Here is a 13,626-nt window from a genome sequence, read left to right as displayed (position 1 = left end):
CTCCTAAAAAGGAAATTGCTTAGTCAAAAGATACATACATTGTAAAGCTTTAGAGAGATACTGTCAAATCACTTGGCAGTTAACCCATATCAATTTACAATTATACCTGAACTCTTTAAGACTGCCCCCAAACCATGCTCTATTTATTTTGCATACTTTTGAAGCTTTGTTAATTTTATAGTTCAGATTAATTGAGGGTCACTTTGATTTTCATTTTCAATTATTATCAGGGATGAACATTTCTTTCACATGCATGTTAGTATATTGCCCTCTACACACTTTTCTATGGAGTTTTAGTAGGGTTTTTTTTTTTTTCATTAAATTTAAAGTATGAAAGGTAGAAAATCTTTGGCTTTCATAGTTCTTCGTGACACATTCCAATTTAGATATCTATCTTTTCACATTTATAATATTTTTGGCATACAAATTTTAAATTTTATATAGTCCAAACTATTGATTCCCCTTTCTGATTTCTTCCCATGTTTCTATGTTTAAAAAGATTCCCATACTAAGAATGGGCAAGTATTTAATGATATTTTCTTGTAGATTGGTTTATGGTTTCCTTTATACATTTAACTCTATAACTTTTCTCAGATTTTGTAGAGTAAGTTTAGAGTCTTTTTACTTTGTTTGGTCAGTTATTCTTTTTCAGTAATTTATAACCAATGATCTTATCCCAGGTCTTGTTTTACTCATATTTTATATTTGGCTTGGAGTCCCCATCTCTCCTGGGACCTAGTAGTGACTTCAGGCAGAAGTCTTTTAGCAACTCCTTACAGTGCTATGAACTTGGAGTCAGGGTTTTCTAAGTGCAGAATTTTCTCAACCAACTGCATTGCTTGTTGTTGTTGTTGTATATGTGAGATTATTTCTAGCATTCTTGTTATCTATCATTAAGGATATAGATATAAAATGAGCATGTATCAAAGATTTTTAACTCATTAATTAATGAGGAACTGGTAGATGTTACTATGGATTCCAAGAAGAATTCAGAGCAGACACATATAAAGGGAAAAAGAAATTCTGAAATGAATTTACAACTAGATGCAAAACTGTTCTATCAAAATCCGTGCAAAAATCAGTTGCAGTCCAGCAAACACAACTGCTTTGCATTTATACAGAAAAGAAGTATTTGCATTATTATCAGATTTCTACAACTTACAGAGTTGTAGTATCAATCAAAGATGAGAAAACCTAAATTAGTGAGTAGTCAAGATAGTCACCATTTGTTTTTTGCCCTTTCACAGTCTCTCACAATTTTCCCTGACAGTCTCCTCCCCTCTTTTTATCATAATGATTTCAAAGAAAGATTATTCTTATAAAATAAAGCTGGTCTCATTAGAGTTGACTGATTTTTTACATAGGTGAAGTAAAAATTTTATCTTACCATATTGCACACCTTAAGTTGCCCATGTAAACTCTAAATCCATACAGTTTTGAACAAATACTAAATTAAACTGTGCTTGGAAATTTTCATAAGAACTCTCAAATTGGATTTTTAAAAACCTCTATTATTTGTTGACCTGAGGCTAGGAAACCAAGCCCAAGGAATGCTCTCTACCATATTTCACCTGAAATACCTGTAAATTTGGGTAAATTCCTCTCTTCACTAGGTCTCCCAAATATTTTAAAGTTAGTTACACAGAATATATAATATTCTTGGACTTTTTAAGCCAAGAAATAGGCCAGGGCTTCGTAGGCATTGCTTCCATAAGTAAAGTCAAACTTAATCCCTGAAAAGAGTGGCTGTTTCTACCTGATTAAATAAGCATTATTTTCAAGTATGACATTCTAGTCAAGGCCCTGATTTTATAATTTGTGCAATTATATTATGTGCAATTATAGATGACAGAGCGTTATTGAACCTATGCAAATAACTAAATGGCCATGGAAAGTAAGGAGACGTAATATAAATTTCTGAATCCTGGAAGAGTAAGTGGGAATCAGATATCATTTAAAAATGTTTCATTTTGGGGCTTCCCTGGTGGCGCAGTGGTTGAGAATCTGCCTGCCAATGCAGGGGACACGGGTTCGAGCCCTGGTCTGGGAAGATCCCACATGCCGCGGAACAGCTGGGCCCGTGAGCCACAACTACTGAGCCTGCGCGTCTGGAGCCTGTGCTCCGCAACAAGAGAGGCCGCGATAGAGGCCCGCGCACCGTGATGGAGAGTGGCCCCCACTTGCCACAACTATAGAAAGCCCTTGCACAGAAACGAAGACCCAACACAGCCATTAATTAATTAATTAAAAAAAAAAAACTAGCTGTTTATCCTCAAGCAACCACTCTTTTAAAAAAAAAAAAAAGAAGTTTCATTTCAGTTTACAAAAGCAGACTTTACTAAATTGCAATGGGTTACACATTGCTTAACAAGAGAGAGATAGGGTAGTTCTTATATATCTGAAAATAGAACATTAAAAGAATATCAAAAATATTCCAGACAAATAGCCACAGTATAATTTCTCTTATTAGTTCATTCAGTCTTATTATAATTGATTCCTGCTCCACTGGATCTTTGGTTAGCTGTCTTATGCAGTCCTCTCGTTTGGCCAAAACAGGACCTGGAAATCCTGACTCAGTCCATCGGCGGTGCAGTTTGGATGTTGTCTAATCTATGTCAGCTCAGCTTTGAAGTATCAATAATTGAAGTACCTGGTATAGTTCTTTTCTACAATATTCTGAGACTTTTCTTCTTAATTGAAGACACAGATTCTCACCTGTAACTATAAGAGAGACTTCGAGGAAGCATCAGAGTAAAACAATACCATCTGTAGGTGATAGGGACTTAAAATGGCTGAGTGATTTATTACTAATAATTTTCAAATGTGAACAGTCTGATGAGGGTTCATAATAAGAATAATGCAGAAAAAAAAATGGTTAGTGCTTTCTGTGGCATGCAAGACAAAGATGATAAAGCCATTCCCTGCCCCCCCACAAAAAAAAATATGACAAACCATCTAAGGATAATGATTAAATTTATTTTAAAAGAAGTTTGTGAGTGCTATATTTGATTCAGAAAAATGGATGAAAATAATTTTATAGAGGAAAAACTATTGAGATATGACATAAAATAATACTGAGATATAATTGTTTATACCAGGAACATCAAGTAAGAGGTTTAGTAAGTCTGCAGTAAGACCTAAACATTTGTATCTTTAAAAACAAGAGCTGAAATTATGACAGATAACATTATACTACGGTTGTCTAATATCATCAGGCTCAGTACCACCAGAGCTCTGCTAAATATAACAAAACCTGATGGAAATATTCCTAAGAGCTGCAATCAGTGTTTTCCCTGAAGGTAAAGCCATATTATAAGACAGCAAGGGCAATGACATAACTCCAGGGACTTCCCAAAAAGCACACAAAATATCTGAAATATTTATGTTAATAACATTATACCTATACAAATCTAACCTCGGCAAGGCTGAGCATCTCTTCTGATTTAACAACTCTTCCCACAGAATTCTACAGAAAAATCTAATTCTTTCTGGCACCTCTTTTCAAAGGTGAAAAAATAAATCTGTGATTTTTCCAGGGGCCCTCTGGGAAATCACAAATATAGTTTCTGGTGTAAAATATATATGGAAGGATTTATTTAATTTTTCTATACTTAGGATCCAATTATGGAAAGTCAAAAATCAGGAAAAAAAATTGTCAGAAGATATTTGGACACTTGATTAAGATAGGATCAGGGTGCTACAAAAAATAATACTGAGTTAACTAATTAAACATTTAAGACAATAAAACATTAAAAAATAAACATTACACTAACATGATTGTAAAGAACCTTAGCTCTTTATAAGTGAGGAATTTTTGTTCTTTGCTTTCTTTTATTTGTTTCTTATTTTTTCTTTTTCTTAAACAATCAAGGATGTAATAAATTCATCATAAACACAGAAAATTATTCTTGTAAGACACAATTAGCTACCTAGACAGATTACACAGAAGGTTTAAAAAAAGAAAAGAAAAGAAAAGACTTTATAGTAGGCAAAGGAATTAGCCAGTAATCAAGTCCATCAAGACAGGGCAAACTTAACTAAAATTTTAGCACATTTCATCACTTCTATTCAGACTCAAGTACTATAAACCAAGGAAAGGAAAATTTACTTCCAAATTTTGTCCTTCATTTTGCTTTTTCATATCACAGCAATTCTCAGGAGATCCATGAACTCAAAATAATTTTTATATTGATAGTAAGATGTTATTTCTGTCAACATTTCAATTATATTCATCATAGCTATGATCAAATGAATCAGTATTTTAAATTTGCTCAATTTCCACTTCCAGTATGGTAAATATTGACAGTTATAATCCACGTAAAAGTTCTTTGTGTTCTTCAGTAAGTCCCAAGATTTTACAGAGGTTCTGAGATAGAACAAAAGAGAAAAAAAGAAAAGCCTGAAAAGCACTACTATATATACATTATATAGTTATGTTTAATATATATTGTGTATAATTATAACAGTGTATAGCAGTGATTTTTTTTTTTAAAGATTTAATTTTATTTATTTTTGGCTGCGTTGGGTCTTCGTTGCTGCTCATGGGCTTTCTCTAGTTGCGGCGAGCGGGGGCTACTCTTCGTTGCCGTGCGCAGGCTTCTCCTTGTGGTGGCTTCTCTTGTTGCAGAGCACAGGCTCTAGGAGCACAGGCTTCAGTAGTTGTGGCACGTGGGCTCAGTAGTTGTGGCATGTGGGCTCTAGAGCACAGGCTCAGTAGTTGTGGTGTACGGGTTTAGTTGTTCCGCGGCATGTGGGATCTTCCCGGACCAAGGATCGAACCCGTGTTCCCTGAATTGGCGGGCAGATTCTTATCCACTGTGCCACCAGGGAAGTTCCTATAATAGTGATTTTATATATATAAACATGAATAAATTATAAATATATAAAAATTATATAAATTATATTTATAAATATATAAATTATAAATATATAAATGTATAAGTTATATATAAATGTGTTATATGTGTATATAGATATGTATAATTACTACTATATACTGTTATAAAGCCTCCACTATAGGATATAACTACTTTCTCTTTGAAACACAAAAGCAAAGAGACAGTGGTATTAGTCTGTCCCTATTGCTTATGATGTAGTCTCAACCATTCATATTAATTGTGATTTTTAACCAAAGTAACTTCTATTTCACAGAGAAAGCTAGAGGTGGATAACTAAGTACTGTCTCTCTCCCAAAAGCATTTTAACAGACAAGCAAAGTTTATATTACATCTTTGTACAGCCACACACAGATCTTTTTAAAGAGACAAAATGAACAGTTCATTAACATGACCCAAGATAGGAACTTTCCATTGGATATAAGCAAAGTATGTAAACTTAAAATTATGCCTAATAATTAGGCATCAAATTTTCAGTATTCTATCATAATTAGAAACTATCTGGATATCATATGAATATTCATTATGTAATTCAACCTAATAGCCATCTAAGTTTTTATGTTACTTAAAGATCTGGGGAATTATATTCAAGCTGACATAGTAAAAAACAAAATTACTGTTGACATAAAGTTGTCAGAATAATGATTTGATTTTGTTGAATACAGACTTACATTTCTCATTATCTTAAAGATTGTGTCAGAGTAACGTTAGCTTATTTGACCAGTATATCTCAATAAGTTTAAAAAAATAAACCCAAGTACAGTAGAATAAAATGTATATGCTTATGTTATACCTAGCATTGATAAATCAGAGGACAAGCTGTTTGCATTAAACCAAAATTATTACAGTAGTCTGATTTACCAAATATTTATCTCAATTATATGACTTTAAGTTGTTTAAACATTTCTGTGAGAATAACTTTTTAAGGATAGCACATTTAAAGTATCCAAACTTTAATTTCCATATTTTCCTGGAATTTTATAAATATTTGACTTACATAAGAACTTATTTGTATAAGAACTCTATAGGCCAATCAGAACAGTTTCTTTAATTTAGGAGACTTTTAAATCTAATTTATGAATTCCTCCAAAGATAGGAAAATATTATATACTCACATAAAGATGTAAAGGCCTTTCTGAATTCTAAGCATATATACACACAAACATGTAGGGAACTTATAGCTTCAAATCTAAACATTAGCCACAGTTCAGAAGTAAACGCAAAGAAGTTACCAGTCCACATATCAAAGAGTTGGCCTCTTTCCTGATGCACATGGGATTCTTAATTTCTTCAAAGTAGACAAGTAAACAAATAAAGAAAAAATGCTAACAAATCAGATTCTCTGTTATCTCTCCCTCAAGAAAGAATAAATCTCGGTGATCTATTAATCTATTTACAGAGATCACTAAGGTTAAGACGTAAAATCAAATTTCGAATCATTGTTGTCACCAATGGGGAATAATTTATTCATTGTAAAAGTTCCAAAAACACAAACAAAATGCAAAAATAGCGAAAAGGAAAATATGTAAAGAAACAGAGGCTCAACAAAGTTAAATAAAATTAATTTACAAGTTGGTACAAAGCAGGTCCCAATACAGGGCAATAATCAATTGCATGCCACTGGGCGCAATTAATTTGCATCTTTGTAGACAAGAATATATTGCATTATTATCAGTTTTCTCCAACTTAAAGATTTGTAAAATGGAGCAAAAATGTGGACGGGTAAGCCACTCGAGACACCCACTCTTTTTGTTTTACCCATTTCAAAATCTTTACAACTTTACAAACTCTATTTAACCAAAGATGGGTCAAATATATTCTTTCTCACTAGTGTAAGAAAATGAATACTATGGGGAAGAGGCAATATCAAAGCTTCTCTCTAGTCCCAGATCTAAATTTCTTATCATCTCTTCCTACAAGAAAAGGAGAGAGAGCGAGTAACATCATTCTTTTGTACTTCAAATATAGAAAAGGCCCAATGACTAATATTTTGCAATTGTAGATACCATCTGACTCGTTTAACATCTGTTTTCTCTCTTACCAGTACCACATTAGTGAATGCTTGCCCCCATAGGCGTTCCCTAGGAGCCTGTAAGCATGACAGACTATCGTGAATAAAGGCAAAAGGACCAAACCTTTTTTCACAGATTACAATACAAAGGGGAAAAAAAGTAGATCAAATAGTTTTTAAACTGATAAGAAGTTTTTTATGAAACCCACCAGGGACAGGTAGTTAGTTCCACTAGTCTGAACCAATTCCAAACTTGAGATATTTTTATTTGACAAACTTGAAATCAAGATAGCATGCTTTTTGACTTATTACCCTGCAATCACATGTGTTTACAAAACCCTTCCCTGGGAACTTTGCAGAGTTAGTGATCCATGGGGTTCAGCAGAGTCTAGACAAGCATGAACCTGGGGAACACTGCTTTGATCCTAGATATTTTCAGTAATGTCACAACCCAGGGCCTCAAAGCTCCTGATTGGAATTATTACTGTTCCTGAGAAAAAGAATCTGGGGGGAAACACAAACATATCTCCATGGCAACAGCCTTCTTAGTTCTGTTTGCTACAACATTGAAGCACGAAGAAAATTCATTTAATGCTAATTATTTGCATGGACTGGACTGATTAACGATATGATTTATGTATTTTAGGCTCAACCAGGTGACAACTCTACTAGAACCCCTATCCAGACAGAGCTGTACATACAAGCTGTCATTTTTGACCATGTTTCCAGAAGAAAGACTTAACTACCAACATGTTAGATGGTTTCCTAATGGTTTGCTAAATTTAAATGACTCCTATAACCAGAAGCAAATTAGAATAATAAATGAGTCCTGTAGCTATAAGGCAAATCAGAATAATAAAAGTTGATAAAGAAATTAGAAAGAAAATCATGATCTTGACTATTTGTTTTGTGGTACAAATAACTTCTTAATCTGATTTGAGGTTTTTCTAAATTTTTTTTCCCCTAAACACTGAAGCTGATTGCAATAGTTCATGGGAGAAAATCCTGTTGCTACTTCAAAGATATAGTAATTAGTGACTTCTTTTGTACCTCAGATTTTCCACATTTTTCCAAATGTTCCAAAAATGTTCTAGGTCCTACTATTGCCAAATATAGCAGGCCAAGCCTTATACCACATGGCAGTGCTATCTCCCGAAATCACTGGAAGACAGGCATAAGGAAATATAAATACAAGGTTTTTAGTAGCACTGCATGAGTAAATATAATCTGAAATATCCCATGAGATGATGTATAAAATGATTGATATGTTTATGTGCCTGGACAATATGAACCCCATGACAATAAAGCTGAGAAAATGAAATCTAAAGGAAACCAGAAGATTTTAGAGAAATGAGAACCTCAGAAGAGTGAAGAACACGTTTTCCTAATATGCCCAGGTAGAAGTCTGCTCAGTGTGGGTATGGGGGTGGGAGATCCCAGAGCAGGAATTCCCCAGTTACAATGGGGTGAGAAGGCTGTATTCATGGTGGAGGTGATGGTCTGGCAAGAGGTGTCAGATCTCAGTCTAGGTGAGTAGAGTGGTGTTAAATTAGAATTGGATATATTGGTGTGATCTCATCATTTTCAATATATACAACAGGTACAGAATATATGTTAATGTGTGTATGTCTGCATATTCCAATGCTCCATCCACTGAGAAGGCCTTGGAACAGCAGCACCCAATATCAGTGAGCACACCTAGCACCCAGATCTTAGTTTCTCAACACCATTTTCTGCCAAAGGGAAGAAGGGATCCTTAGAAAAATGACTGATTCCAGGGCTGAGGCAGGGAAAATAAAAGTCTGGAATCTCTTTCTGTGCCAGAAAGCAAAGCAGTTCTGGAAAAATGAAGGGGACTTATCAAAAGGACACAGAATCTACCTTGAAAGGGTTCCCACTGGCCAAATCTGGGACAGTTTGAGCATCAAAATAAATAGTGATAACAACAGGCGTAAAATAGGAAACCATGAGTCTATACTGATCTATGTAAATGAGTAATTGATGAGGAATGGGATATTTACATTGTATCTCACATAAAATACTTATTAATTACAGAGGGAACAATGGAAAAGCCTGAAAGACACCACTTTCATAAGTGATCAAAGAGAATATGATTAGTAATGAGGTGAACTGAATTTGTTCCCCACCAAATAAGATGCAACAGAGGAACTCAGCATCCCTTTTGTAATAATCCTGCCAAAGTTGCATAACCTGAATCTAATCAAGAGAAAACACAGACAAACCCAAATCCAAGGACATTAAACAAAATAACTGGCTTGACATCTTCAAAAGTGTCAAGATCATCAAAGTAGAAGACTGAGAAATTGTCCCAGATTGAGTGAGACTAGAGAGACATGGTAATCAAATGCAACACAAGACTCTGAGTTTCATCCGTACTGTATAAAGGGAATTTGGGGACAACTGGTGAAAATTGAATGATTTCTGAAGATTAGATGGTAGTAGTATAAAAATGTTTATGTCCTGATTTTGATGATTATGTTGTGGTTATATTAGAAAATGTCCTTGATTGTAGGAAATTACACTAAAGCATTTGGGAGTCAAAGGGCATCATGTCAGCAAATTATTTATAAAATTTTACGGGGAAAAATTATTTGTGCTGTACTTGCAGCTTTTCTGTAAGTCTGAGATTGTTTCTGAAATAAAATAAATATTTGATTTATTATATTTATCAATTCAAAACTCTACTTATATTTTAATTATGTACACAAATTAGTTTGTTCTATCTATAGATTTGATGAAATTTTAGCAATCGTTTTTATTTCTTCTATAGTTCAGTTAACTAAATTCCTTTAAACATTTTAAATTTATTTATGAACTTCATTATATTCAATTTTCTAATGATTTCAAATTTCCAAGTAACAAATAAGCTTTCGTACACATTTAAATAGCTGTCATAAATTTAATAAATTAAAATTGTAATGATTCATGTTCTCTTAAAGTTTCAATATAGTTCACAAATTTATAAAATTTCAATTTAAAATAGTCTGAATTAACTATTCAAATATCACATTTTATTTTATTTTTAAATAAAAGTAACTTCTATCAAGATTTAAATTTCTCTTAATCCCTTTTTTTAGGATCTGCCTCTCAGCTGATCTAATTTAGATATTTTTTCTTTTTTTTATTGAAGTATAGTTGATTTTCAATGTTGCATTAGTTTCAGGTGTACAGCAAAGTGATTCAGTTATATACTTTTCATATTATTTTCCATTATAGGTTATTACAATATATTGAGTAAAATTCCCTGTGCTATACGGTAAATCCTATTGCTGATCTATTTCATGTATAGTAGTTTGCATCTGTTAATTCCATACTCCTAATTTATCCCTCCCCTCCCCGTTCCTTTCCCCTTTGTAACCATAAACAGTAAGTTCCCTACATACGAACCTTCAAGTTGCAAACTTTCAAAGATGTGAAATTACGTTCACATCTCCAATCACGTAAGTTGGTTCACATGTCTGGCGTACATTGTCATATGTGTGCATCCTCTACACGTGGTTGTGCTTTTGTGTACTTTACTGTACAGAACTGTATAGAGTACAGTAGTACAGTATCTTTATTTCAAGCCCAGGATGTCCAGAAGGAAGCGTAAAAGCAGTGGTGATGTAGCTGGTACTGCTAAGAAACGCCAAGCAATAACAATGGAACTTGCTGTGCACAGCAAGGAGGAAGAGAGACAAGAGAAAGAAGAAGTAACTGAAGAACTGAAGAGATTCACGACACAACAAACGGCCTGGGGATTTTCTTCATTTGAGGAGGCACTGTCAGTTTTTGAGGCACAGGAACCGAAAGTAGAATGGTACACAAAGGTTGAAGCAATGAGACCTTCTGCAAGGTTCAGAATCCAGTGCTACCGTGTCATCTATGATGAGAAAAAAAGAGCTACTATCCAGACATCACTGGGTCATTTTTTCAAGAGAGTAGAAAGAATAGAATCCAGCAAGGAACCAGAACCTGTGCCATCAACGTCAGGCATGAGTGAAATTGCAGCTTGCCCTCCATCTCCTATTGCTGACGATCCTTCAGCTCTACCATCTCCCACCAACTCTCTCTCCTGCAGTCAGTAAGTCTTCTTGCCTGTTCACTCGATGCCAGCCCCTGTATGCCAGCTGTTGTACTGTACTACTGTACTTTTCAAGCTACTGTACTGTGAGATTAAAAATGTTTTCTTTACTTTTTGTGTTTGTTTGTTTTTTATGTATTATTTGTATGAAAAGTATTATAAACCTATTACAGTACAGTAATATATAGCCAGTTGTGTTGGTTGGGTACCTAGACTAACTTTGTTGGACTTAAAAACGCACTCTCGGAACGGAACTTGTTCGTGTGTAGGGGACTTACTGAATTTGTTTTCTATGTGAGTCTGTTTCTGTTTTGTATATATTTTAAACTGGAAAAATAATGCTTACCTATTAAATACTCTATCCTCTAATATGCCAGTGTTTCTTAAATGTTTTAACTATTTTAAATATTTTAAAGTGTAGGTATTTCAAATATTTAAAATACTTTGTATATTTACAGATTATCCCTATATTTAGTCCCATGGTTTAAGACACAAAAATTAATTATGTAATCACAAGTAATTTTTACTTTACCTTCTGAACTGAATTTAATGACAGTAAATACTGAACAGAGATTTGAGTTGGGTTATGGGATGTTTTTGTTTGCTAGGGCTGCCATAACAAAATACCACAGACTGGGTGGCTTAAACAACAGAAATTTATGTTCTGACACTTCTGGAGACCGTAAGTCCAAGATCAAGATATCAACAAGTTTAGTTTCTTTTGAGGCCTCTCTCCTTGGCTTGCAGATGGCATGCTTTTGCTGTTCTTTGCATGGTCTTTCCTCTGTGCAGGCGTCCCTGGTGTCTGCCTATGTGTCAAAATTTCTTATGCTTGTGAGAACAACAGTCAGATTGGGTTAGAGTCCACCATAATGATGTCATTTTAACTCAGTTACCTCTTTAAACACCCTTTCTCAAAGTACAATCACATTCTGAGGTACCGGGGTTGGGGGGGGCGGGGTGGAGCTTTAGCTGTGAATTTGGGCACAATTCGACCCATAACATAGGTTGTGGACTACAAATACCCAGGACATTCTCATGATTAGAACCTCTCGTTCAATGCTAAGCCAAGTCTAGACTTCTGAGGGTTCCTTCTGAGGTTCATGTCTTTTAAATGTGGATGGCCTTAGATTCAGATGTCATGTTGCCTAGTTTTGTAGCCTGATTTAAGTTTGCAGGACCCACCCAGGTTGACTGATAATCAAGGTTTCATTCTATTTCTGATTTTTTTTCGTATTCTTTCTGTCAACAGAGCCACAATTCCTATAAATGTTTAAATAACATCCCATTGTGTTGAGCTTATCTCTCACATCTTACCTTGCGCTGTGGTCACAGTACTGAGGTCAAACTAATGCAACTATTAGAAATTGGAAATTCCTTTTATGGAAGCTCATTAGGTTGACTTTTACCCAGTAAAGAAGAGAGAGCAATTAGAAAGCTGTTGTGCCTGAGTCCAGGGTACACGAAGAAAGTAATTTTAACTTGAAGTTAATGGTTGAATGCAGGGCCAAGGAAATGGAATATGTGAAATGAATGTGAGAATCAGCAGAACAGCGGGCCAAAGACACAGGACCAAAGAATGAGCTAGCCAACAGAAAGGAAATGAAACCAGAAATCGAGCAATGCAATACAGAGTAAAGAGCATTAAGAACCAGACTGTTTGGCAAGCTGATGTTGGTAATTGGCCAAATCACTTTATCTCTCCAGACTTTGGCTCTTGAAGGTCCCTTCAAAATCCAAAACATCTATGATTTCTCCTTGCTGTTTTTCTAATCTATTTATAGACTCCCTCAGATGAACAGAATAACCTTGCTAGGTAAGTGTAATTTTCTCCAAGTGATAGTTTAAACGCATTGTCCAAGACTCTAGTTGCAAGTGATGGCTATCCAATTTGAAGCTTTATTATAAAAACACTGAGGGGTCTCCCAGAACTAAAGAAAGGAATATCTCTGCATCCCAGGAATAATCAAACCCTTGAACACTATCAGACGTCCCGCTCTATCTCATTACTGTATTTTTCTCTGTGCATCATTATTCTCGTCCAACAAAACAGGCTCTCTGTTTCTCCAGACACACTTTTCTCTCTCTTCCTCTCCCCCTTTCCCTCCCTCTCCCTCTTCCTCTCTCTCTTCCTCCCTCTCTCCTTCCCTCCCTTCCCCCTTCTCTTTTTTCCCCAAGTCCTTCTCTTTTTTTTCCCAGAGAAGGGAAACTTGACTCAGCATCAGTCGGGAGCCAAGCCCCACTAAAATCTAGAATGGTCAGGCTGTGCAGATTTATGTTCTCCTTAATTACAACTATAACAATTTTGTGAATGAATGAGAATCTTCAGAAAAGCAGGTAATTCTGTGACAAAACAATGCATCCAGTTCAATGGAGTAGAGAGAGAGTGTAGGAGAGAGAAAAGGGAGAAGTCTGGGATGCTAAGGTACTCAGTCATTGGAGTAGCAATTCATTCTTCCTCTTTTCACTGGTGGTGACAAAAGCAAGAAAAGCAGCAGTGGCAATGTGACTGGATGAATCTTCTTTTTGTATGGTTCCTGCTTTATAACACAACTTTCTAAGATAAGAAATTCTATGATTAAAACTGCCTGATCTATGACCAACCTCCTCAAATTTTATTGTATTTTCCAGAATAA

At 34.9% G+C, this 13,626-nt stretch overlaps 1 protein-coding gene across 2 annotated transcripts in view; it reads left to right on the top strand.

Annotated features, from left to right (window-relative positions):
* CFAP299 (cilia and flagella associated protein 299) overlaps nucleotides 1-7,760 on the top strand; it is a 612,278-nt gene extending 604,518 nt beyond the window's left edge. For both annotated transcript variants that reach the window (XM_068542122.1, XM_068542121.1), the window contains exon 6: nucleotides 7,553-7,760. In XM_068542122.1, coding sequence (XP_068398223.1) covers nucleotides 7,553-7,648 — 96 coding nt within the window. In that variant the 3' untranslated portion in view covers nucleotides 7,649-7,760. The remainder of the gene's footprint in view (nucleotides 1-7,552) is intronic.
* The last annotated feature ends 5,866 nt before the right edge of the window (nucleotides 7,761-13,626 follow it).

This window comes from Eschrichtius robustus, chromosome 4 (genome assembly GCF_028021215.1).
Source record: "Eschrichtius robustus isolate mEscRob2 chromosome 4, mEscRob2.pri, whole genome shotgun sequence".
Lineage (NCBI taxonomy): Eukaryota > Metazoa > Chordata > Mammalia > Artiodactyla > Eschrichtiidae > Eschrichtius > Eschrichtius robustus.
The sequence above is the reverse complement of the archived record's forward strand: the minus strand, read 5'-3'. Positions and strand labels throughout refer to the sequence as shown.